The sequence below is a fragment of the Schistocerca americana genome, chromosome 1 (genome assembly GCF_021461395.2).
Source record: "Schistocerca americana isolate TAMUIC-IGC-003095 chromosome 1, iqSchAmer2.1, whole genome shotgun sequence".
Taxonomy (NCBI): domain Eukaryota; kingdom Metazoa; phylum Arthropoda; class Insecta; order Orthoptera; family Acrididae; genus Schistocerca; species Schistocerca americana.
This window is the reverse complement of record NC_060119.1, coordinates 353,062,602-353,090,538: the sequence shown is the minus strand read 5'-3', so window position 1 is coordinate 353,090,538 and position 27,937 is coordinate 353,062,602. Positions and strand designations below refer to the sequence as shown.

At 46.2% G+C, this 27,937-nt stretch overlaps 1 protein-coding gene and 1 pseudogene across 1 annotated transcript in view; both read right to left on the bottom strand.

The window, feature by feature from the left end:
• The window catches only part of LOC124550602, a 1,053,220-nt gene that overhangs the window by 343,037 nt on the left and 682,246 nt on the right, over positions 1 to 27,937 (bottom strand). Inside the window, exon 5 of the mRNA XM_047125358.1 lies at positions 21,867 to 22,112. Within this exon, the coding sequence (XP_046981314.1) occupies positions 21,867 to 22,022 (156 nt within the window). The 5' untranslated portion in view covers positions 22,023 to 22,112. The remainder of the gene's footprint in view (positions 1 to 21,866; positions 22,113 to 27,937) is intronic.
• LOC124555765 lies at positions 26,364 to 26,481 on the bottom strand (annotated as a pseudogene).

Sequence of the window (27,937 nt, the reverse complement as noted above, 5' to 3'; positions counted from 1 at the left end):
GTCATCAGACTTTGTCCTTCTTCACGATAACCATCGTCCGTATACTACAGCTGCAACAAAGACACTTCTGCATTATTTTCCATGGAAAGTGTTTGATCTCTCACTGTACAGCTTAGACTTGGCTCCTTCTCTTTGCTCAAATGAAATGGTAGCTATGAGGACAGTATTTTGGCAAAAACAACGAGCTGCAGGCCAGCGTAGAAAACTGTGGTAAGAACAGGCGGCTGTCTTGTAAGACGAGTGTATTGGCAGGTTAGTACCACGGTACGACAACGGCTAATTCGGGACGACTTTGCAGAGAATAAAGGCAACGGCCTTGCGGCAGTGGATACACCGCTTCCCGTCAGATCACTGAAGTTAAGCGCTGTCGGGTGTGGCCGGCACTTGGATGGGTGACCATCAGGGCCGCCATGCGCTGTTGCCATTTTTCGGGGTGCACTCAGCCTCGTGATGCCAATTGAGGAGCTACTCGACCGAATAGTAGCGGCTCCGGTCAAAGAAAACCATCATAACGACCGGGAGAGCGGTGTGCTGACCACACGCATCTCCTATCTATAGATGAACTATACAGGATGTCCCATTTATCTTGAGCACCCTAAATAACTGTTTGTCCAGATGCAAATTACAAAATGTTTCAAGCAAATCTTCTTTAGCCGTCAGGGGGACATCAATCAGGATGAGTGCCTTCGTTGTAGCTTTGTATTTTACAAAGATATGAACAGCGGCATGCCTTTTTTAAATGGCACACTGTATTTTTTATTCGGTAATTCATTTCCTCTCCTACAGACCTATTAAAAAATGTATCACAGTGTACTATTCACTGAAATACAACGTTATTGTTTACATAACACAACAATGACGCTGACGCTCCCAGCGCTTAGTGCAGGTACTTGGGGTAATCGAACACATCCACGTGCTGACGTTGACAGAGGACAAATGTGAACATAAGTAGAATGCACACCCATCATTCCGTCACCATCGTTAGTTGATGAGTTGTGTGAGTAGAATGTACACCAACGAAGAGTAGGTAGAAATGCTACTCATCTATGGGGAACGTAAGTTAGCAGAACAGTAATTGCAATACTGTTTTCTTATGTACGGGAATATTTAGTACAGTAGTTTAGTCCTTTGAAATACTGTTGTGTAGAGTAGGCATACAGTAAAGGCTGTCCTTTCTACAAACTGCATCGAGACAACGATTCTTTTATTGTTGTTGTTTTTGAAGGTAGGCGAAATGCTACGCAGGCAGTGGAGCTGTATAGAGAGCGACATCCTGACAAGAACCCACCTTCCCGACGGATATTTCCTCGTCTTGTTGCGACGCTTCAGGAAACGGGAAGTTTCAACCCACGACAACGCAATCGTCGTAGCACTCGCACAGACGAAGCTGCCGAAGTTACTGTTCTCGTTTCCGTTGCTATGAGCCCACATGTGAGCACACGACAGCTTGAACACGAGATTGGCATTCCTAAAACCAGTGTTCATCGTATTCTTACACGTCACCGGTTCCTCCCTTACCATGTACACCTACATCAAGAATTTCACGGGAATGATTCTCAGAGTAGTGTACAGTTCTGTCAGTGGGCTCAGCAGCAAATCCTCGCCAAACCGAACTTCGTCTCCGATATTATATTTACCGATGAATGTTCCTTCTCAAACAAAGGGCAGGTAAATACAAGGAACATGCATTATTGGTCCAGTGACAACCCACGATGACTTAGACAGGTGGAAAATCAGCATCAATGGAGTGTTAACGTCTGGTGTGGGATGCTTGGTACCACAATTACTGGCCTTTATTTCATCAATGGTAGTCTAAACGGCACAGCGTATGCCAACTCCCTCAGACGAATTCTTCCTCCTCTTCTGGATGAAGTATCAATACGATGGATGTCGAGCACATAATGCCTGCGTGTACGTCGTGTTCTGAACCGGAGGTATCCTGCCAGATGGATTGGTCGAGGAGGAACAGTTACGTGGCCTGCTAGGTCTCCTGATTTAAAAGCTCTGGACTTTTTTCTTTGGGGATGCATTCCAACAACTCCAGAGGACATGCAGGAACGTATCGTGCTTGCTTGTAACTCTCTTCAGCAGGCAACCATGGAAGAAGTAAACAATTCTTTCATACAAAGAGTGCACCAGTGCATAGGTGTCCAGGGTCACCACTTTGAGCATCTTTGAAAGTTCTACTCCTGGGCAATGGTATAGGAGAGTCAAAGCCAATTTTGTGTTATGTTTTTACTTGGTTTTCATTTGTTTTCTGACTAGTGGACGAGTTTGTGATCCCGGCCTCAAAGTCAATGTTATGTTATGTAATTAACAAAGTTTTGTTTCAGTGAATGATACACTGTGATATATTTTTGAATAGGTCTTTAGGAGAGGAAATGAATTACCGAATAAAAAATACAGGGTGCCATTTAAAAAAGTCATACCGCTGTTCATATCTTTGTAAAAAACAAAGCTACAACGAAGCAATCATGCTGATTTATGATCCACTGACGGCTAAAGGATATTTGCTTGAAACATTTTGTAATTTGCATTTGGACAAACAGTTGTTTAGGGTGGTCAAGATAAATGGGACACCCTGTATATATATATAATCAAACTTGTACGTAACCCACGGAATGCGACACCTACTCGCACCTTTACCGTCTTTTTTACACTCTGTGTACACTGATAAAGCAAAACATTATGACCACTTGCTTAATAGCTTTTTTGTTCGCCTTTGGAACGATTCTGTGCATCAAGGAACCGGCAGTTTTTTGGTGGGTTTGTGGAGGTATGTGACTTCATATGTTAACGCATAGGTCACGTTGTTGTTGTTGTTGTTGTTGTAGTCTTCAGTCCTGAGACTGGTTTGATGCAGCTCTCCATGCTACTCTATCCTATGCAAGCTTTTTCATCTCCCAGTACCTACTGCAACCTACATCTTTCTGAATCTGCTTAGTGTATTCATCTCTTGGTCTCCCTCTACGATTTTTACCCTCCACGCTGCCCTCCAATACTAAATTGGTGATCCCTTGATGCCTCAGAACATGTCCTACCAACCGATCCCTTCTTCTGGTCAAGTTGTGCCACAAACTTCTCTTCTCCCCAATCCTATTCAATACTTCCTCATTAGTTATGTGATCTACCCATCTAATCTTCAGCATTCTTCTGTAGCACCACATTTCGAAAGCTTCTATTCTCTTCTTGTCCAAACTATTTATCGTCCATGTTTCACTTCCATACATGGCAACACTCCATACGAATACTTTCAGAAATGACTTCCTGACACTTAAATCAATACTGGATGTTAACAAATTTCTCTTCTTCAGAAACGCTTTCCTTGCCACTGCCAGCCTACATTTTATATCCTCTCTACTTCGACCATCATCAGTTATTTTGCTCCCCAAATAGCAAAACTCCTTTACTACTTTAAGTGCCTCATTTCCTAATCTAATTCCCTCAGCATCACCCGACTTAATTAGACTACATTCCATTATCCTTGTTTTGCTTTTGTTGATGTTCATCTTATATCCTCCTTTCAAGACACTGTCCATTCCATTCAACTGCTCTTCCAAGTCCTTTGCTGTCTCTGACAGAATTACAATGTCATCGGCGAACCTCAAAGTTTTTATTTCTTCTCCATGAATTTTAATACCTACTCCGAATTTTTCTTTTGTTTCCTTTACTGCTTGCTCAATATACAGATTGAACAACATCGGGGAGAGGCTACAACCCTGTCTTACTCCCTTCCCAACCACTGCTTCCCATTCATGTCCCTCGACTCTTGTAACTGCCATCTGGTTTCTGTACAAATTGTAAATAGCCTTTCGCTCCCTGTATTTTACCCCTGCCACCTTTAGAATTTGAAAGAGAGTATTCCAGTCAACATTGTCAAAAGCTTTCTCTAAGTCTACAAATGCTAGAAACGTAGGTTTGCCTTTCCTTAATCTTTCTTCTAAGATAAGTCGTAAGGTCAGTATTGCCTCACGTGTTCCAGTGTTTCTACGGAATCCAAACTGATCTTCCCCGAGGTTGGCTTCTACTAGTTTTTCCATTCGTCTGAAAAGAATTCGTGTTAGTATTTTGCAGCTGTGACTTATTAAGCTGATAGTTCGGTAATTTTCACATCTGTCAACACCTGCTTTCTTTGGGATTGGAATTATTATATTCTTCTTGAAGTCTGAGGGTATTTCGCCTGTTTCATACATCTTGCTCACCAGATGGTAGAGTTTTGTCAGGACTGGCTCTCCCACGGCCGTCAGTAGTTCCAATGGAATATTGTCTACTCCGGGGGCCTTGTTTCGACTCAGGTCTTTCAGTGCTCTGTCAAACCCTTCACGCAGTATCATATCTCCCATTTCATCTTCATCTACATCCTCTTCCATTTCCATAATATTGTCCTCAAGTACATCGCCCTTGTATAGACCCTCTATATACTCCTTCCACCTTTCTGCTTTCCCTTCTTTGCTTAGAATTGGGTTTCCATCTGAGCTCTTGATATTCATACAAGTCGTTCTCTTATCTCCAAAGGTCTCTTTAATTTTCCTGTAGGCGGTATCTATCTTATCCCTAGTGAGATAGGCCTCTACATCCTTACATTTGTCCTCTAGCCATCCCTGCTTAGCCATTTTGCACTTCCTGTCGATCTCATTTTTGAGACGTTTGTATTCCTTTATGCCTGTTTCACTTACTGCATTTTTATATTTTCTCCTTTCGTCAATTAAATTCAATATTTCTTCTGTTACCCAAAGATTTCTACTAGCCCTCGTTTTTTTACCTACTTGATCCTCTGCTGCCTTCACTACTTCATCCCTCAAAGCTACCCATTCTTCTTCTACTGTATTTATTTCCCCCATTCCTGTCAATTGCTCCCTTATGCTCTCCCTGAATCTCTGTACAACCTCTGGTTCTTTTAGTTTATCCAGGTCCCATCTCCTTAAATTCCCACCTTTTTGCAGTTTCTTCAGTTTTAATCCACAGGTCATAACCAATAGATTGTGGTCAGAGTCCACATCTGCCCCTGGAAATGTCTTACAATTTAAAACCTGGTTCCTAAATCTCTGTCTTACCATTATATAATCTATCTGATACCTTTTAGTATCTCCAGGGTTCTTCCATGTATACAACCTTGTTTCATGATTCTTAAACCAAGTGTTAGTTATGATTATGTTGTGCTCTGTGCAAAATTCTACCAGGCGGCTTCCTCTTTCATTTCTGTCCCCCAATCCATATTCACCTACTATGTTTCCTTCTCTCCCTTTTCCTACACTCGAATTCCAGTCACCCATGACTATTAAATTTTCGTCTCCCTTCACAATCTGAATAATTTCTTTTATTTCATCATACATTTCTTCAATTTCTTCGTCATCTGCAGAGCTAGTTGGCATATAAACTTGTACTACTGTAGTAGGCATGGGCTTCGTATCTATCTTGGCCACAATAATGCGTTCACTATGCTGTTTGTAGTAGCTTATGCACGTAAATAAGGGGTCGCTGATTCGCGTACGCGGTGATGGTGCCCAGTAGTGACCCAGATGGGTTCCATAGGATTTACATCAGACGAATGTGGTAGTAGATGCATCAGCGTGAGTTAACTATTATGCTCCGCAATCCACTGTAGTCCGGTTCTGGCTCTGAGACAGGGACATCGTATTCGCGGAAGACATCAAGCATCAAGGGAACAGGTGGTTCGCAGCTATCAGCATGTCTTCGATTATTACCACAGGTCCTATAGAAGTCCAGGTGGCGCACTGCACGTTTCGAGACAACATTCGCCTCGATGATGGCGTTTGTAGTGACGACCATCGACCTAATGTAGCAAAAATGTGATTCACCCGAAGACCCGACGCGTTTCCACTGATCGAATCCCAACTGTACCGTGCGCACCGCAATCGTAATTGATGATGTCGTTGGATCAACATGTGAACACATAAGGGTGGTCTGTTGCAGAGCTTCGTGTACAATAATCTACGATAAACAGTGTGCTCCGAAACATTCGTGCGTGCTCCAGCACTGTACTCTTTCTGCCAAGATACCACGGATCACCATCTATCCTACTTTAAAGAGCACGCAAAGCTCCGAACCCCACATTCTGCGAAGAGTCGTGGTGGTCCAACCAGTTAGTGCCTAGTGGTGGTTTACTGTCCTTCTACCTCTTTCCGTAGATGCTCAGGAGAGCAGCACGTGAACATCCGACCAGCTTTGCAGTTTCCGAAATAGTCGTTCACAGGCTCTCCGTAATAATGATCTGCCCTTTGTTAAAGTCGCTTAGCTCAATGAATTTCTTCATTTGCACCCTGTATCTTCCTTAGGATGATCCCTGCCCCCGTCTGCTCCGCTTACATACCTTTGTTACCGCGTCCCGAGTCACGTGCGCCACGTCACCAGGCGGCATCCAATGGCCCGGTGGGCGGTGGTCATCATGTTTTGACTTATCAGTGTACCGGGTGATCAAAAAGTCAGTATAAATTTGAAAATAAACCACGGAATAATGTAGATAGAGAGGTACAAATTGACACACATGCTTGAAATGACATGGGGTTTTATTAGAACCAAAAAAAAGTATTGCTAGACGTGTGAAAGATCTCTTGCGCGCGTCGTTTGGTGATGATCGTGTGCTCAGCCGCCACTTTCGTCATGCTTGGCCTCCCAAGTCCCCAGACCTTAGTCCGTGCGATTATTGGCTTTGGGGTTACCTAAAGTCGCAAGTGTATCGTGATCGACCGACATCTCTAGGGATGCTGTAGACAACATCCGACGCCAATGCCTCACCATAACTCCGGACATGCTTTACAGTGCTGTTCACAACATTATTCCTCGACTACAGCTATTGTTGAGGAATGCTGGTGGACATATTGAGCATTTCCTGTAAAGAACATCATCTTTGCTTTGTCTTACTTTGTTATGCTAATTATTGCTATTGTGATCAGATGAAGTGCCATCTGTCGGACATTTCTTGAACGTTTGTATTTTTTTGGCTCTAATAAAACCCCATATCATTCCAAGCATGTGTGTCAGTTTGTACCTCTCTATCTACATTATTCCGTGATTTATTCAGTTTTCAAATTTATACTGACTTTTTGATCACCCGGTATGTTGTTGAATAACCTGCTTGCATTCTAGTTTATTTTGTTTTCTAAGTGCAAGTCTCCAGTAACTGTAAATAAGTACACAGATCGGTGGTCAGTAATTGTGGAAGGCGTCGGCAGTGATGTAACACCAGTGCCGCAGCACCAGATCACTGCCAGATGCAGCTTCCACCTCGCCCTGGCTCTCTCCCTCTGATTGTCTCCTCGATTACGACGGGGACCGTGTGATGTGTGCGTCCCGTGAGGGTACGGCCGCGTCTTGCGGTCTTCAGACCTCCCAGAGGACACAAGTCGCCTTCAGGGTCGGCTATACTGGAGTCGGCAACCCGGATCCAGCTGCGCCGGGCTGCGCTTTTTGTGCATTGTGCTCCAGCGCCGGGCCCATTGTCAGATTCTAAGCGACCGTATTTCCTTCTGTAATAGCATTAGGGCTGGCAAGGTGGCGCGCTAGATCGCGCGACCAGCCAGAATGGTTCGCTTCTGCGAAACGGCCGCGGACGTCGCTGCGGTGGAGGGGGAGGGGTGGGAGTGGTGGTGTGAGGGGGGGGGGGAGGGGAGGGGGTAGGCTCTAGCACAGCCGGCTCAATAACTCAATTACCGGACAGACGCTTTCGCAGATAAAGTGGGCGTAATTAAAAAGGCGATTTCTGGGAACCATTAACAGCTCCGAGAGCAGCGCTCGGTGCGATGTGATTGTCCGTGAAACGTGTACTTTTCGCGTGCGATAATGGAGACCTGAGTGTAATTAGAAGGTTAACACTATCCGTGCGACCGCGGAGCGGGCGAATCTGAGCGAACAATCGCGAAACGAAATTACGAGTACGTTACACTTGGCCGGACCTTTCACAGGCGTTGCTCCGGTGCCGCGAGGAGCGGCGACTTGCAACCACGCCTTGAAAACCCTCAGTCTTCTGTACGAGAACGGCTAATTAGCTTCGCGTGGTATTTGTATTACAGAACACGTATTTCACAAGATCCGTAAGATTTTATCTTTGCTGGCAGGTGCTAAGGAGAAAGAATGTGGCTTCTAGGCTGTACGACTTAGACATCACCCTTTCACTTAATTACAGCTTATGTCAGTAACACACGCTAGTAACCAAGAAAATCAAATTCTCTAGTAATTTAACATACACAAACCATCTGCACTGTTGTTACACAATAAGAATGCAGCGTACACTCCTGGAAATGGAAAAAAGAACACATTGACACCGGTGTGTCAGACCCACCATACATGCTCCGGACACTGCGAGAGGGCTGTACAAGCAATGATCACACGCACGGCACAGCGGACACACCAGGAACCGCGGTGTTGGCCGTCGAATGGCGCTAGCTGCGCAGCATTTGTGCACCGCCGCCGTCAGTGTCAGGCAGTTTGCGGTGGCATACGGAGCTCCATCGCAGTCTTTAACACTGGTAGCATGCCGCGACAGCGTGTACGTGAACCGTATGTGCAGTTGACGGACTTTGAGCGAGGGCGTATAGTGGGCATGCGGGAGGCCGGGTGGACGTACCGCCGAATTGCTCAACACGTGGGGCGTGAGGTCTCCACAGTACATCGATGTTGTCGCCAGTGGTCGGCGGAAGGTGCACGTGCCCGTCGACCTGAGACTGGACCGCAGCGACGCACGGATGCACGCCAAGACCGTAGGATCCTACGCAGTGCCGTAGGGGACCGCACCGCCACTTCCCAGCAAATTAGGGACACTGTTGCTCCTGGGGTATCGGCGAGGACAATTCGCAACCGTCTCCATGAAGCTGGGCTACGGTCCCGCACACCGTTAGGCCGTCTTCCGCTCACGCCCCAACATCGTGCAGCCCGCCTCCAGTGGTGTCGCGACAGGCGTGAATGGAGGGACGAATGGAGACGTGTCGTCTTCAGCGATGAGAGTCGCTTCTGCCTTGGTGCCAATGATGGTCGTATGCGTGTTTGGCGCCGTGCAGGTGAGCGCCACAATCAGGACTGCATACGACCGAGGCACACAGGGCCAACACCCGGCATCATGGTGTGGGGAGCGATCTCCTACACTGGCCGTACACCACTGGTGATCGTCGAGGGGACACTGAATAGTGCACGGTACATCCAAACCGTCATCGAACTCATCGTTCTACCATTCCTAGACCGGCAAGGGAACTTGCTGTTCCAACAGGACAATGCACGTCCGCATGTATCCCGTGCCACCCAACGTGCTCTAGAAGGTGTAAGTCAACTACCCTGGCCAGCAAGATCTCCGGATCTGTCCCCCATTGAGCATGTTTGGGACTGGATGAAGCGTCGTCTCACGCGGTCTGCACGTCCAGCACGAACGCTGGTCCAACTGAGGCGCCAGGTGGAAATGGCATAGCAAGCCGTTCCACAGGACTACATCCAGCATCTCTACGATCGTCTCCATGGGAGAATAGCAGCCTGAATTGCTGCGAAAGGTGGATTTACACTGTACTAGTGCCGACATTGTGCATGCTCTGTTGCCTGTGCCTATGTTCCTGTGGTTATGTCAGTGTGATCATGTGATGTATCTGACCCCAGGAATGTGTCAATAAAGTTTCCCCTTCCTGGGACAATGAATTCACGGTGTTCTTATTTCAATTTCCAGGAGTGTATATGTATCTATGTAGGTGAATTCAATGAAATCGTCATAAAAACATTTCCAGATTCATCCAGTCGCTACCAATGCGAGAATCCCATTAAAACTGTTCACGCTAGAAAATATAGCCCATGTTCCTTCGTGTAGAGTTTACTACAGCATTAGAGCACTATGCTGATCCAATTCGAGTCTTGCCAGAGGTAAAGACTTTCGCCAGTACAATTTTTCCGAGAAACAAAAAGTGCTACCAGCGTACAGCTCCTGACACTCGGTCTGCCAATCGATGTTGTAGGGTAAGGTAGAAACCGCTCTGCAGTGTACCACACACTGAGTTGGCGAAAGCCAGGAGGTGCCTCCTGATATCGTGTCGGACCTCCTTTTGTCCGGCCTAGTGCAGCAGCTCGTCGTGGCATGGACCCAACGAGTCGTTGCAGGTCCCCTGAAGAAATACTGAGCCATCACTGCCTCTATAAAAATGGATCAAATGGCTCTAAGCACTATGAGACTTTGAGATCATCAGTCCCCTAGACTTAGAAATATTTAAACATAACTAACCTAAGGACATCACACACATCCATGCCCGAGGTAGGATTCGAACCTGCGACTGTAGCAGCAGCGCGGTTCCGGACTGAAGCGCCTAGAGCCGCTCGGCCACAGCGGCCGGCTCGCTGCCTCTATAGCCGTCCATAATTGCGGAAGTGTTGCTGGTGCAGGATTTTGTGCACGAACTGACCTCTCGATTACATCCCGTAAATGTTCGATGGCATTCATGTCGCACAATCTAGAAGGGCAAATCATTCGCTCGACTTGTCCAGAATGTTCATCAAACCAATTGCGAACCATTTGGCCCTGTGACGTGGAGATCTGTTATCCATAAAAATTCCGTCGTCGTTTGGGAGTATGAAGTCCATGAATGGCTGCAAATGGTCTCCAAGTAGCCGAACATAACCATTTCCAATCAATGATCGGTTCAGTTGCACCAGAGGACCAAATCCATATCATGTAAACACAGTCCACACTACTGTGGAGCGACTTTCAACTTACACAGTGCCTTGTTGACGGATACATTGCTTCGTGGTTTCTGCGCAACACTCGAACCCCAACAATGAGCTCTTACCGACTGAAATCGGGACTCATCCGAACAGGCCACGGTTTTTCAGTCGTCTAGGGTCCAACCGAGATGTCACGAGCGCAGGAGAGGTGCAGCAAGCGATGTCGTGCTGTTAGCAAAGGCACTCGCGTCGGTCTTCTGCTGCCATGGCGCATTAACGCCAAACTTCACCGCACTGCCTTTACGGATGCATTCGTCGTACGTCCCACATTAATTTCTGCGGTTATTTCGCGTACCGTTGCTTGTCTGTTAGCGCTGACAACCCTACGCGAACGCTGCTGTTCTCGGTCGTCTAATGAAGGCCGTCGACCAATGCGTTGTCCGTGATGAGAATAATTCACTAACGATTTTCGAAGTGAAATGTGCCATGCGTTTTGCTCCAACTAGTATTCCGGGTTCAGAGCCTGTTAATCCCTGCCGTGCGGCCATAATCACGTCGAAACCCTTTTCACATGAATCGCCTGGCTACAAATGACAACTCTTCCAATGATGATGAAGTTTGGCGTGTGGGGCGCTCAACTGCGAGGTCATCAGCGCCCGTACAAAGTCCTATGGCTCTGAGCGCTAAGAGACTTAACTGCTAAGCTCATCAGTCCCCTAGAACTTAGAACTACTTAAACCTAACTAACCTAAGGACATCACACACATCCATGCCCGAGGTAAGATTCCAACCTGAGACCGTAGCGGCCGCGCGGTTCCAGACTGTAGCGCCTAGAACCGCTCGGCCACCCCGGCTGGCTACAAAGTCCTAATTTTTTACATAGTCCAATGTTTTCAAAGTCCAATCTAGCCATTTGTCACGAATGACAATTACGATGAGAAGGTGAGGACAAAACAAACACATAGCCTCCGGGCAGATAAAATTCCTAACCCGATCGGGAATCGAATTCGGGACCGCACGATCCAGAAGCAGCAACGCTAAGCACTAGGCCATGAGCTGCGGACAGCTCAGCCAACGCACTGCCGTTTCATACTTTGTGTACCTAATACTACAACCATCTGTATTTGTCCATATCACGATCTCATGGCTTTGTCACCTTAGTGTAAAGTGAGATAATATGAAGCTTCCAAAGCAGAGCTCCCACCATCTGTATTTGTCCATATCATGATCTCATGGGTTTGTCACTTTAGTGTAAAGTGAGATAATATGAAGCTCTTACGGCTTCCAAAGCAGAGCTCGGTAAATACTCCTCAACATGACCGCTTCGAGATCTGCTGACGTCCGGCAAAGCGTGGCGAGGTGGCAGCGTACATATCCTGATCGTCAGGTAGCCAGTGTCCCTGGTTTCACTCCAGACCTCTCCACCAGGAATCACGGCACGAGAATATGTGGTTCTACTTATGGGGATCTTATATTGGGCGGACGATTTACATGTGGCATTCCTCTCTCTAGAGGTATAGATGTGTCCTTCCTGACACTCCATACTCATAAAACACTCAACACAAGGCTGTACTGAGCAACCACATTTCGCAATCGCCCACAGGAGACAAAGTTCAGACTTCAGTGATAGACTGTAAGAAGGCGCCTGGAGTGTACACCGACTGACAAAAAAACTGAAGCACCCAGAAAACATCGTCGGATGTCAATGTAACTTCTAAAACGTACACATTATCGGTGGGTGTGCAAATAGAGTTGCAGTTCTCTGTGAGAGGTAAAACGGCCGTATGAGTGCATTAATGTTTTCCGAGTTTAGTGTAGTAATCAGGCCTGGTAGGATATATAAGAAGCGTGTACAGAGTCAGATGTCGAGTTTAGTGAAGGGCACAGAGATGCTGCATACTCGTGTCAGGCAGTGTGGAGAGAGTTTGAAAAGGGCCTTATTGTGGGCCTCCATTTGGCCAGGAGGTCGAATCGTGCCATATCCAGGGTTGTCCGGCATTCGGATGTGACAGTAGCCCATTGCTGAGCTGCGTGGGAACATCAGGCAAGGAAGATCACGGTATTGTGTAAAAAGCACATCGTAACCCTTTTACATCTACGCCCGTCACCTGAGAACAACTAACAGACTCACCGCAACATTCTGTGTCATCCCGCACTGATGATTGGAGACTAGCACCAGCCAGATTAGGGAAATAACGCCCTACGCATAGGCTACCGGTAACAACACAACACAAACAGCTGCGGCTGGAGTGGGGTCGTGACCAGGAGGCATGGGCTGCTGATGTATGGTGGCGCACTGTATTTAGCGATGCGCCGCGGTTCTGTACGACCGCAAGTGAGCATCTTCGGTGTGTATGTCGCCGTCGTGACAAGTTCCATTCTTCCAATGTTTTAGAGAAGCACAGCAGTTTGCTCCTGGCGTCATGTTGTGGGCAGCCACCGAATATGACTTCAGGTCAGGGCTGATACCTACCGAAGCAACTCTGATGGCACAACTGTACATCACAGACATCTTGCGCCCTCACGTATTACCTCTCTCGTGACAGTATCGTGGTGCCATTTTTCAGCAGGACAATGCTCGTTCACACATGACCCTTATCTCTACGTGCTTTTAAAGTACTCTCCTGACCAGCAAGAACCTAGATCTCTCCCCAGCAGAACATGTGTGGGAGCAGCTCGGACGTCAACTGCGTCCCAGTGACAATACCCAGCATCTCAAAGACCAGTTATAACAGCTGGATGTCAGCTTGCCTCACGAGTGGATGCAAGGGCTTTATGACTCTAATTCGAATCGAATCTTGTCACGGACCAAGGTCAAAGGGAGGGGAGGGGGGACGTCAGCGTCATACTGACTGCCAAGTTCTTCATAAATCTGACTCGATTTTGTAATCACAGAAATAATATTATATTCGCTCACCACCCTTGAAGTTTCGCGCCATTTATTCCTCACTTCCAGAGTGTTTGAATTCACTAACATATCAGCAAGGGAATAGACGGTGATCCCGGATGTGACACATGACTTTCAAAATCCTGCGCATTGTTACATGGGTCATACCATAACACTGGAGGTGTTGGTGGCTCGGTTGGCTCGTGCAGAGATGCAGTAGCGCTGCGTAGCTCTTGTGGCTTCTAAAGTGTTGTGTTGTGTTGGTCAGTGTTGTGGTTGTCCAGGAGGTCGACATCATGAAAGGCAAAAGAGGAGGTCAATCTTGCAGTGTGCTCGACGTTCTGAGTCGATTAAGGGAGACTGTGGTAGGTCTCTTGTTAGTAAAAATGCCAAATGTTTGAACTACATGCTTGAGCACTACGTACACCCCTGACTAAAGAGGCTGCAATGCGGGATGTACCATGACATCATGAATCACCTGGTCACAGTGTCGAGATCTCTGAGAATGAATACTTTCGGCATGAAGTGTGGCGACAGCGGAGGGATCCGTGTCTGGTGGATGCAGTTTTTGATGTGCTGTACCAATTGTGGAAGATCAAATTCACCGATGTTGGTCGCAGGCAGAATATAATCTGCAGGGAGTGCAAGGGGTTCTCCATACACTGCTTTGGCGACTAAAGCCTGAAATTCCGCTTTATATGCAGCCTGTATGCCTAGACAGAACACACGGAAGTGCCTCAGTCTATGAGCTCGGTGGCACATGAAGGCCACTTTCATTGTTCTATGCCCTCTCTCCACTAGGCAATTGCTTTGCGGGTGGTAACTAATGGTGCACATATGGTTGATGTCACAGAGGTGGCAAAGAGCGTTTTCAAACGCTGACCCAAACTGCCTACTCTGGAAGAGAAATTATAATGGAATCCTTCAGCATAAGGAATTTGGAAATTTGTGGTAAGTTCCTATGTGACAAAACTGCGGTCACCGGTCCCAAGGGTTACACACTACTTAATCTAACTAATGTTATTGTCTAACAATGATGTAAATAGTTACAGTACCAGAAGGAAAAATGAAATCCATTACTCCACATTAAGTTTGTCATCAGCACAAAAAGAGGTGCACAGTACTGCAGCTAAAATTTTTGATCACTTACTCAGTGGTGTACAATCTGTGACATGCAGCAAAGTAAAATTTGGGAAATTTTTGCCGCAAACGCTTAACCGCTATTATACAAACTGCTGTTTCGTCGAATACTTGGACTGTTCATAGAATCCTATGACTAATTAAATGACCTATTCTTTATTCCTCGGTGTGTAGCGATGACGTAGACAATGACCTGTTCTTTATTCCTCGGTGTGTAGCGATGACGTAGACGAGGTAAAATCGATTCCTGCAGTGAGAACTTTCAAGCTACTGCGTTACTTTTACTCTCTCTCCTAAACAACGTCAGTTGCTATTAGAGAGAAGCGCACAGAAATTAGTGTATGTGTTCCGTTCCTATTTTCCACAATACTGTCTAACGGTTGTATACCGGGTCTTGTCTCAAATACTGTGCGCAAGTACTGTATACGGAAAGTGAATTCATCAGAAAGAATCGGTGAGTTTCAGATTGTAATCCAAAGCCGGTTCGTGCATATTAAACAAGCAATTAACGTTGCAAAGTAACTGTCACAATCAGTATTTACATCACTTCGTAACGCCTTGCTTTTATAACCGTCGTTCAATTACACAAGCCACGAACGATGAAAAGCTGTTTTTACTTATGTCATGCACATATGTTCTCATTTTAAGAAAGATTTTAGCGATTTGTGAAGCCGTAATGACACCAACACTAATCAAAGAATTTTATGATCTGAAGATGACGAGACTCTTTGCCGAAACTAGTAATCTATCGAAATAAAGATTTCATGTGCGGTCTTAACTTCATGAGTTTTCAGTCCTTAACATAAATAAAAAATACCAAAGAAAAAACTTGGTAACATGGATTGGAAGAGGGACTGACTACAGCAATTCTACCAGGTACGGTTTACTTGTACAGAAACTCCACAGATGACGATATTTTCGCCATTTACTGTGTCTATTGTCTGTTTTCGACAACCGAATAGTTTGGGTTATTACGCCATTTCAGAGCGGCAGTTGAGTGCAGGAGGACAAGCCACGAAACTGTCAGCCGTAGGCCGCAGCCAAAATTGGCCAACAGTAGAAAACATACAATAATTAGAGTCCATGGCGGAAATTTGCCATTTCAGAAATTTCGTGCGACTGTGATAACTGCTCGAAGGAAACTAATTCATAAACAAGCCTCAATCCCTCAGCAGCTGGCTTCTGATTAGGACTGTTGATGTTTTTAAAAATGTCGGTAATCTGATAATAAATATTTAAAAAAATATCGTTACCGGTTCTCGATTTATCGAAAAAATTATTGATATATAGGTATAGCGATGGAAAGAATATCGACTTGCGGGCTTATAAAAATATCGGCTGCACATTGTAAATATACTGCCGGTTTTGGAGCTCTGTATTTAAGTATTGATTTGGTATTAGATATTCTGCAGGCTGCCTTTCCCCTTAGAGCAATAATTGAAAGGAAAGCTATGCACGTTCACGCTTGGCTACAACCTCTTTTCTAAAAATGGTAACTGCATGTAAGTGGCACAATGAAAGGTGTCCGATGGGTCAGTTGTTCGGTTTCGTCACATATCCGATTTGTCCGAAACGCTTCATGTCGACTTCCCTGTTCCTTCATTTCTGCCAACGACAGCGACCTACTTGTAGTGTCAAAATTGCGTGGTGAAGTTAAACGTTGCAGTTTCTGTTGGCAGCGCCGATTACATCAGCACATCCCCACACAAGTCACCGCCCATCGCAAAGACCAATCTTGTCAATTAGATTTTTATTGATCATTTTCAGCAACTATTTTTGAAGAATGTTGTTGTGAAGAGACAGGACAGTAGTTGCGTTAAAAATCGTTTTTTAACGTAAGTGCTGTGCTATTTGTTCTCATCAGAAATCTTTTTATTCCATTCACTCCGTCACCCACCTATGCTACAGGCTGCTTCTTTGTGTCACCTATACTTGCTTCAAACAGTCAAATACGAGTAGAAATACTGGCTTGAAGAAAGCTCAAAAAGTTGTAAGACTCCTTCTCACCGAGAAAGTGTAATTATGTTCTGCTACACTTTCAAAAGAACAATTTCAAATTTTTACATATAATTACGAAAAATGTTTAATATAAAATAAAAATGTTCGGTAGTTGATATTGTCGTGTAGATGCAGGTATATCGATAAAGTAAGAAATCAATGTCACCGACATATATCGATGTTATTTGGTGAAGATATCGATATGACAGCTAATAAATATGACGCTTTACAATAGTATGGCTTCTAAAGAAAATATTAAGTTTGTTAGTTCACCTTACTATGGAAAAGTGAGTAGTAGGATTGCAACTATCCTTAGAAAGTACAACGTGATAGTGTCTTTTGTACCAAAAATAACTTAGGATGTATTTTGCAACAATCTGTAGATGAAAAAAACGTATTTCATGCTTCTGGAGTTAAAATTGATTGCGCAGACTGTAGGGCCTGTTATGTTGGCCAAACAGGAGGGGTGCTCGAAATTAGGTTTGGGGAACACGTCGCGTTGAGAAGAAAAGATACCCCGCAGAAATCGAGTATGGCTGCCCATTTACTTACATAGAAACGTAATGTGCCGACGTTGACATCTAATGTTAGGCTGTTGCATTAATGCGAGAAGGGCAGGCTCCTCAACCTCCTGGAAGAGCTGGAGATATTCTGCCATCACAAGAATGCCGACAGCAACCCGATTAATGATCAGGTCGTTATAAAAACGGACGGTTCTAGTAATGATTTGAAAACTTGTTGCTAGAAAGCAATGTAAGGTTTGACACAAGAGGAACTAAGTAGCTCCATTTTTTTCTTTTTTTTCTTTATCGATTATCATTTCCCCACGAAGGGGGTGGGCTGGCAGCAGCTTAGTACGCTGCTCTACAGCCTACAGACGTTTTTAAAAACGGAAGAAGAAAAGAAACAAGAAAAACAGGCGATAAAACGGTGACTAAAGTTGAAAATGGCGGAAAAATGCGGAAACTTAAAAACGAAAGCAAAAGGGGTTGGCAATGTAAGAAAATACACAGGAATCAGACAAGTAACATAGTAGACACACAATTAAAAAACACGGCGACAGTCTGGTTTCTGTTCGCAAGAGAGAAAAAAAAAATCACACCCAGCGACAGTATGATGGCCGTTCGCAACACTTCCCAAAAGACACATCACGGAACACTCACTGTAAAACACTGCACGAAAATGGCGGCACAAAGATGACACTCCCTAGCCAAATGCAGAGGGGAGGGGGGGACCTGGAGGAGGGGGAAAAGCAAGGAGGGAGGAGAATAAAAAACGAAAGGAGGGGGGGCAACCAAGGAGGGAGAGGACTCATAAGGGTTGAGAGGGGTAGGGCAGACGCGAGAGGGAATGAGAAGAGGAAGAGCAGGGAAATGCAAAAGGACTCGGGGGAGAGAAGAGGGCAGAGAGAGGGGAGGTGGGGAAAAAAGAGGATGGAAGGGGGAGGAGAGGGAGCCCGGGAAAAGGACAGAGGAAAGGAGGGGGAGTGAGGATCAGAATTAATAGGAGGGATAAATGAAGGGAGGAGGAGTTGATAGAAGCCACCTTGGGAAAGGAGATGAAGGGTGTAGAGACGGAGCGTAGGGGGGACACAACAGTGAAGACGTGGCAGGGGGCAGGGATGGGAGGGGAGAGGAGAAGAGCAACCAGGGGGTAAGGGGGATCAAGGCGGCGGGAGGTATAGAGAATGCGGATATGTTCGAGGAATAGGAGCAGATGGGGCAAAGGAATGAGGTCGTAGAGGATCCGCATGGGGGACGGGAGGTGTATACGGAAGGTGAGGCGGAGTGCATGCTGCTCAAGGATCTGGAGGGACTTATAGAATTTGGGGGCAGATATCCAGGCGGGACTGGCATAACAGAGGATGTGACGGATTAAGGATTTGTAGGTGTGGAGGATGGTAGAGGGGTGCAACCCCCATGTCCGGCTACAGAAGAGTTTGAGGAGTCGGAGGCAGTTGTGGGCTTGGTATTGGATGGAGCGGAGATGAGGGAGCCAGGTGAGGTGACGGTCAATGGTGAGGCCAAGGTAGGTGAAGGTGGGGGTGAGGCGGGCAGGACGGGTGCAGACAATAAGGGAGAAATCCAGGAGCCGGAAGGAGCGAGTAGTACGACCTACGATGATTGCCTGGATCTTGGAAGGATTGATTTTCAGGAGCCACTGGTTACACCATGTAGCAAAAAGGTCAAGGTGATTCTGAAGAAGGCGTTGGGACCGTTGGAGGGTAGGAGCGAGGGCGAGGTTTGCGGTGTCATCAGCATATTGCAAGAGGCGTACTGGAGGGGGTGGGGGGTTGGGACATATCTGCCGTGTACAGTTGGCAGAGGAGAGGTGAGAGGACAGAGCCCTGGAACACACCTGCAGAGGGTTAGAAAGTGTGGGAATTGGCATTATGGATGGTAACATAGTAAGTAGCTCCTTTTTTTTCGTTATTGTGATTTTTAAACCTGTACAAACAGGCAGGCTGCCAGCAGCATGTTACGCTGCTCTTCAGACATAGAATAGACAAAGAAACAACAGAAAGAATACACATAAGTTACATAACAGTGGGTAATAAAACAATAGACACATAAAGACAAACACGGAGCCGTTCATACTCGATGATAATCCACACTACAAACTGTTGACACGACGCACAAGCACTGAAGATGTCGATGGCACAGGTGAACGATGGAGTGCGGCGGTGAACACTGAATACTAAACACTAAACACGACGGTACACACGAGACACTGATGGCGATGATCTCCGGTAAGTAGCTCCTGCCGTCTTGCCAATATGTAGCAGCCATTAGCAAACTACTGTACGAGTATGATGGCTATAATTTGGAACCTACATAACTTTCACATGGTAAGTTAGCTTAGATGCATGTACATTGTTATTAACAGCAATTCAGTGTATTGGTTTTATTGTATTTATAAAAAAAATCGGTTTGAAGTGACAAAGAGGCTAGTACCTTCTACATCTGTAACGGAATAGCCCAGTTACACCAACCATCCATCTGGTTGACATTTGGCGCCATCTATGAACTATTTGGTAAATAAGAGGGACAATATACCTGTTATGATGTTTTAATAAAGAGAGAAAAATAATACGAAGATAAAAACATTTAAATCAGATCAACTCTATTAGTTGTATATAGCATGTGCCTTCTTGTGTCTTATATATAATTTTTTTTAAAAAAAGGTGTTACCCATCTGACGTTACTTAGATGTTTAAAGAATAAAACTACTGACTCGCAAGAAGTGAACCTGGAAATTTTCTTATATATATATTCTATATTTACCGGAAAATATGAAATAAGTCGGACAGCAATGTAAAGAATTTACTTACGTTTTATTTTATGAAATTCCCATGTAAATTTGAAGTGTTTTACTTCCCTTAAATATTGTATACGTAGTTCATATAGAGGGCGCCATACAACCAACCGATGTGTTCTCCACACAGCCTACCTTCTGTATATAGTAGTATTCAAAGAACTGTGACTGATGCCAGAGCAACAGGGACCTATAGGCTTTGAAAATAAAAAAAATAGCTGAAAGGAATATACAAACCATATAAGTTATGCCATTAGTTGTAACTTTTTATTATAGCATCTGACTATGTACTTCTTGTATTTTTATCATTGAGAATGGCTAGCTACTAGCCGAAATCTGGATTCACATAATAAAATATAAAAAGAACGACTGGCTGTTGCACTCTACCCACACTGCAGCGCTCCCAACACCTTCTCCAATCCCATCTTGACCTATTCACCACTTGGTGAAACCAGTGGTTGCTTAAGGTCAATCCTTCCAAAACCCAGGTGATCATAGGCAAAACCACCCCTTCCTTCCGCCTCTTCGATTTCTATGTCACCGTCTATGGCCGTCCTATCGCCCTCATCCCCTCCCTTAAGTACCTTGGTGTCACCCTTGACTGTCGCCTCTCCTGGACCCCCCCAACTCCAGACAATCCAAGCCAAGGTACACTCATGGCTCCATCTCCTCAAGCTTCTTTCTGGTCGCACATGGGGTCGGGACCCCTCCACCATCCTCCATACCTATAAATCCCTCATCCGCCCTATCCTTTGCTACGCCCACCCTGCCTGGATCTCCGCTCCCCCTACCTTTTACAAATCCCTTCAGATCCCAGAACGCCATGCTCTTCGCTTCGCCTATCGCATTCGTCTCCCCTCCCCCACGCGGATCCTGTACGACCTTATTCTGCTCCCCCACCTCCTCCTTTTCCTCGAACGGATATGGATCCTCTACACCTCCCGTAAACTCGATCCCCCTCACCTGGTTGTCTCTCCCATCCTCTCCTGGCCCCGTCCGCTGCTGCGCCTGTATTTCTACGTCCCACCTGCTCTCCATCTCCCCACTCTCCATACCCTCTCCCAAGGTGGCTTCCGCCAGCTCCCCCTCCCTGATGATGCCCTCCTCCCCACCATCTACCCCTCCTACCAACTTTGATACTCCCTCCCGCTTCCTGTTTTTGTTCCTATGGGCACCCACTCTCCCTTCTCTCCCCCTTCCCTCCTTCCCCGGGCTTCCCCTACCCCCATACCTTCATTCCTCCCCCCATCTCTTCTGCCCTTGGCATCTTTGCTCTCCCCTCTCCCTCCCCCACCACCTTCTTCCCCTCTTGGCAGGTCCCCGGACTCGCACACATAAAGTGGACATTCGTGTGCCGTCGAGTTTGTGCCTCAGTGTTTTTCGCCGCCCACACTCCATCGTTCACGTGTCGTCTCCGTCATCAGTGTCCGTGTGCAGTGCCAACGGTTTCTTTAGATGTCTTCACGTGTGAACGGCTATGTGTTATTTGTTTCTGTGTCTACTGTTTTTTGCCCCACACTTTGTTCTGTGTATTCTGTGTCTCCATTGTATTTTCTCTGTAAATTTTGTGGCTGAAGAGCAGCGTAGTGTGCTGCTGCCAGCCCACCTTATTGTAAGGTGTCAGATATCAATGAAGAAAAAAGAAAGCTGCACTCTATAATTTACAAGTCACATACAGTTACTGAGTGCATCCAATTTCCGAATGGAAGGTAACCTGATGATGATATCGATATTTTATCTACCGCTCCACTTCTGATGCAGTGTCGAAGACGTCGTGACGGCGTTGAAGACAGTTCTGACAGGGCCCAGTTTGAGCACCTGCGGCACTTGCGGAGTAAGTGTGCGGACTATTTTGTAGGAGACAGAAGGTGAGACTGACCTTGCCGTAGGCCCTGGTGGCGCTGGCCCAGTGGTGCGCCTGGACGCGGCCCTGCTGCAGCACGCCCGTCAGCTGGTCCAGGTGCGACCACTCCTGCACGTTAGAGCGCGCGAACGGCAGCGCCAGGGGCACGTCCGCCGCGGGCACCACCTCCATGTCTGCCGTGTGCTGTCTGCTGCCTTCTGCCTGCTGGTTGCGACCGTGCTCCAGGGGCGGGTCACCGCTCTGCGCCCATCACACCACGCCCTGCAAGCGACGACACGCCGTGAATATTCATACACTCAACACAGTAACTGTATGGAGAAAGAATTCGCTAATACAATGTGCAATAATATTCCTTTATTGAAGATTTTTTTTTCACCTGCCAAGGTTAACGCCTTCACAGCATCTCTTACTTCTAACCAGACATTCTTCGTGAGTCAACACTGTAATTTGTATGGCACATGAGCCGTATACTGGATGATTCAGCTGCCCCTACCTATGGGTTTTACGCAACCTGCAACACCCTCAAAAACCACACGCAAGATTTTCATATTCTTTCGCTCGCTAGGTGCAAACTATTACTCTCACGGAAAAAATGAACCGACCTTTTTGTAGAAGATTTAATACAGTCAAATTTTGTACAGGGATAGGTTTTTGCTGGAGGCCACCGTTTTCGGGTTATTCAAGAGAAACGTACAAAAGTGATCTTCAAACGCGTTTTTTAAAAATAAATCGAGAAGTTTAGTCTCCAGCTCTACTAAAACTTCTAACTATGTTACATTTCTTACAAAAAGGTCCTCTTCATTTTTTCTCTCGGGCTAATAGTTTATGCACAGGAAGCAAGAGAATATGAAAATATGGTTTGTGAAGGCTTATGGGTTGTATAAAACCCAAAGATAGGGACATCTGGATCACCCTGCATAATAATAAAAATAACAATAACGATGATAGTGGTATGCTAGATTTGTTACTAGTAGGTTGATCATCACGCGAGTGTTACGGAAATGCTTCAGGATCTCGGGTGGGAGTCTCTAGAGGAAAGGAGGCGTTCTTTTCGTGAATCGCTACTGAGGAAATTTAGAGAACCAGCATTTGAGGCTGACTGCAATACAATTTTACTGCCGCCAACTTACATTTCGCGAAAAGACCACAAAGATAAGATAAGAGAGATTGGGGCTCGTACAGAGGTATATAGGCAGTCATTTTTCCCTCGTTCTGTTTGGGAGTGGAACAGGGAGAGAAGACGCTAGTTGTGGTACGAGGTACCCTCTGCCACGAACCGTGTGGTGGATTGCGGAGTATGTATCTACATGAATAGGGTGTTTCAAAGTTTTTGAATCAAATGTCTTCAGGTGACAGATCAATTCATGGGGAACATCTTCTATGAAACAACGAAGGCTTTCACGAACGGATGTTTCAGCTGCCGAGAATTCTTCCGGGTTGTATGCCCGTGGTCCATGAAACTCTTCTATCCCTGACGTTTCGTACATCTTCGGAGGTGCTCCTGGTTGTGCTGAGTCTTGCCGACTCTATTAAAGACAAAATGTACACTTACGCTTCCATGCGATACCAGACGTCTTTTTATTGGAATTTCCGGCACTGGAACGACAGGATTTCACTGAAGTAGCGAGGTCTACTAACGAGGTCCGCTGCTTTTGGATACTATGTATCCCAGTAAATTGATAAAGCGATTTTGAAGAAGAAAACATTAAGAATTGGTCTGTTGAAGCGAAGAAAGGTATTTAAGAAGCAAACCAGGAACTCAGGCTACCCCCTTTCATGTGAAGCAGTTGTCTGAATTGTAGGCAACACACATTGCGTACATGCACTGCAGTGTGCCTATGCTCTACTGTCTCCCAAGGGCATAACAAATTATAAGAGATGCCTAGTATCACTGGGGGAGGGGAAGGGGTGTCCTCAAACATTTTTTCTCTAACAAACGTTGTTTCCTATGTTGTGATCTATCATCCCTAGACGCTTGACGCAAAAACTTTGAAACACTCATTATATAATAATGAATATATGGAATTTACGAAATGTCAGTTTTATTAACACTGTGTTAAGCAATTTCCTCACTACGTTGGATGTGAGTAACGACATCTAACAGAAATCTCTGACCGCGTTATAGAACGAAATAATATGGCAGGAAGTTGCTTATTCAGAGGAGAAGCGACAAATAATGTGGTAAGGTTGGCACTTGAGATGGAAAAAGAAAACAGAAATAGACAAGGACTAGAAGAGCACCTGACGGAGATACTGATCGCTGTTGGGCAGAAAGACAGTAGCTGAGATATACCGAGAGGGAAGTTACGTCGATAGTAACATATGAAGCTGTAATCTTCTCTTGAATGTAGAGTGATTTAGGGCAACGCAGGTTACAAGGTAGTTTGTTCCACAGTCGTATATTAAACTGAAATGAAAGTGTGGAAAAGTATAGCTAGGATGCTCGGCATATCCGATCTTGTATTGCAGATGCGGAAAGATCACAGGTATTTGATATGTGGGTAAAAGTATTGGGGACACTAGTAAGAAAGAAATCAATTAAGTAAACGAAGCGTTTGAGAATCACGCCACATATGGGGTCACATAGAGCATGAGTATAGGGAGGACTGATGCGATCAAACTATCGAATGTTACACACATTTCTAAGGCAAGCAGTCATGAATAGTTCAAGTCGTCTGGAGACTGCAGTACGTGTGTCGCGTTCAACTAGCTACATCAGAACAGCGAAGACGTGGCGACATTAAAAACTAGATTCAATTTTTATTTAAATTCAGATGGAAATAGTTTTCTAAATTTTTGGATTGCTTGTAGACAAGAGAGATATCCTGTCGATGCTCCAAAAATTTATTCTTGCAGTTTAGGTGGTTATCCAAGACTAGGCCAAGATATATCACTCTAGGGTAACTGGATACCGTTAAGAATTATTAGAGGAACTGTTTGACACAAATCTCCGCTGATCAACTTTCTGTGTGATGTGATGCTGACCTGTGAGTTCTTTGTGTTTTGTTTAAGAGCCAGGTTTCTTTCCCACCATGATACCGACAAAGGTCGTCTTTCATACCTTATACGGTGGCAATAATGTTTTAGGGCTAGTGCCTTGGTACAACTAGATGTCATCATGGTAGGCGTTGCGGCATCCGATAAAGTCATACGTAACTGTGTTTAAATGACGCCTTTACCGTTTATATGTCACCGTTCATTACTTGTGGTTATCGTTCATTACTTTTCTACTGACGCCTTCACACTGTCACATGCTGCTATGTAGAGCTGCTGCGTCTTCATAGCCCAGTTGCCTGTCAGCCGTACCCTGTCGAGACTGAAATACTGATTGTACTTTGTATTCGGCTATCACCATCAACGAATATCATCGAACTGAATATCACACGCTGCCAAGGCTGTCTAGTTGGCTCTATTTTGCACATAAAAATTCTCTGAGCTACATTTTTTACTAATGAAAACCAAAACACCGTCTGGATAAAATTTTCTCAGGTTTAACTGTGAGTTCAATCTTTCGATTATGTATTCAGCCTTCATCATCTGAAAATGGTTTAAATGATTCTGTAATGATCGTTTCTAACAGGTTGGTATATGAAACTTCATGGCAGATTAAAACTGTGTGCCAGGTCGAGACTCGAACTCGGAACCTTTGCCTTACGCGGGCAAGTGCTCTACCATGTGAGCTACCCAAGCACGACTCATGCCGCGTACTCACAGCTTTACTTCTGCCAGTACCTCGTCTTCTACCTTCCAAACTTTACAGAAGCTCTCCTGCATACCTTGCAAAGGTCCTGAGTTCGAGTCTCGACCTGGCACACAGTTTTAATCTTCCAGGGAGTTTCATATTAGCGCACACTCCGCTGCAGAGTGAAAATATCATTCAGGTTGGTATATGTCACGATTTCGTCAATGAATTTCTTTTTTCTTCGATAGATGAAGAAAATGTCTGCTCTGGAAGGAAGTCAGCAGCATCACAGATCTAGTTGGAGAGTAGGCCTAAACAACTCGGTGTAGCTCTCGGTGCGTATGATGTCAGTGCGTTCCTTGATGACAGAAATCCAAATGGTTCAAATGGCTCTGAGCACTATGCGGCTTGACCTCTGAGGTCATCAGTCGCCTAGACTAAGAACTAATTAAACCTAACTAACCTAAGGACATCACACACATCCATGCCCGAGGCAGGATTCGAACCTGCGACCGTAGTGGTCGCTCGGCTCCAGACTGTAGCGCCTAGCACCGCACAGCCACTCCGGCGGGCTACGATACCACAAGAACGTCTTTGGTCGACACCCGGTGTCACATAAAACACATAAAAGGACTCCGTCTTCAGGCCACGAGTGGCCTACCGGGACCATCCGACCGCCATGTCATCCTCGGTGGAGGATGCGGATAGGAGGGGCGTGGGGCCAGCACACCGCTCTCCCGGTCGTAAGATGGTATTCTTGACCGAAGCCGCTACTGTTCGGTCGAGTAGCTCCTCAATTGGCATCACGAGGCTGAGTGCACCCCGAAAAATGGCAACAGCGCATGGCGGCCTGGATGGTCACCCATCCAAGTGCCGACCACGCCCGACAGTGCTTAACTTCGGTGATCTCAGGGGAACCGGCGTAGCCACTGCGGCAAAGCCGTTGCCACATAAAACACATGATGAAACAGGAATTCTTATCGTCTGTTATTCTCCTTCGATACCCAGGATAATCTCCCTATGGCTCGGTGAAGCTGTCCACGTTTACGAACAAAAGGCTTGTCTGACAAGTCGTTCCGCCGTGTGTGCGGGTCAGCAGCGGTGGACACGGACGGCGGGAGGCGATTAATTCCAGACAGCGGCGCGCGGCGAGGCGACAGCCTGTGAATCAGCGGCCAGTGGTGGCGCATGCGTCACGCGCTGCAGGCGGCGCCTCCGGTCTGCCAGCTGCCAGGAGCACTGACCGGCGACACCGCACGGCTCCGTGTGCAACAACAAACACGCCGCGGGGTCAACGCGTCCACGTACATTCCGCAGGCCACCTTCCGGAGTGTGACGGGGAATCCTTTAGCACGCTACGTGTGCCCGAATGTTTCCGGAAATTACGCTCTCGGAATTATTGCGGAAAAACTTTCTGTGATGAACAACACCTCTGTTGTTCCATGAGCCTCTGTTATGCCAGTCTCGCCTGGATATCCGCTCCCCCCCCCCCCCCCCCCCCCAATTTCTATTAGTCCCTCCAGATCCTTGAGCGTCATGCACTCCGCCTCGCCTTCTGTGTACGCCTCCCGTCCCCCACGCGGATCCTCTATGACCTCATTCCTTTCCCCCATCTGCTCCTATTCCTCGAAAATATCCGCATACTCTACACCTCCCGCCGCCTTGATCCCCCTCACCCCCTGGTTGCTCCTCTCCTCTCCCGTCCCCACCCCCTGCCATGCTTTCACTGTTGTGTCCCCCCTACCCTCCATTCTACACCCTTCATCTCCTTTCCCGAGGTGGCTTCCATCTACTCCCCCTCCCAGATGATGCTCTCTCTCCCTCCATTTATCCTTCCTATCAACTCTGATCCTCACTCCCCCTCCTTTCCTCTGTCCTTTCCCTGAGCTCCTTCTCCTCCCTTCCATCCTCTTTTTTCCCCACCCTCTCTCTGCCCCCCTTCTCTCCCCCGAGCCCTTTTGCATTTCCCTCCTCTGCCTTTTCCCATTCCCTCTCGCAACTTCCCTGCCCCCCCCCCCTTTATGAGTCCACTACCTCCTTCGGTTCCCCCCTTTCGTTTTTCCTCTCCTCCCTCCTTGTTTTCCATCTCATCTGTCCAGGTCCCCCCCCCCCCATCTGACCTTGGCTATGGTGTGTCATCTTTGGGCCGACATTTTATTGCAGTGTTTACAGTGAGTGTTCAGTGTTATGTGTCTTTTCCGAAGCGTTGCGAACGGATATCATACCGTCGCTGGGTGCGATTTTTGTATCTCTTATGAACAGAAACCAGACCGTCGCCATGTTTTTTAATTGTCTGTCTACTATGTTACCTGTCTGCTTCCTGTGTATTTTATTAGCATTGCCAACCCTTTGTTTTATGTTTTAACTTTCCACAATTTTCCGCCGTTTTACAATTTAAGTCACC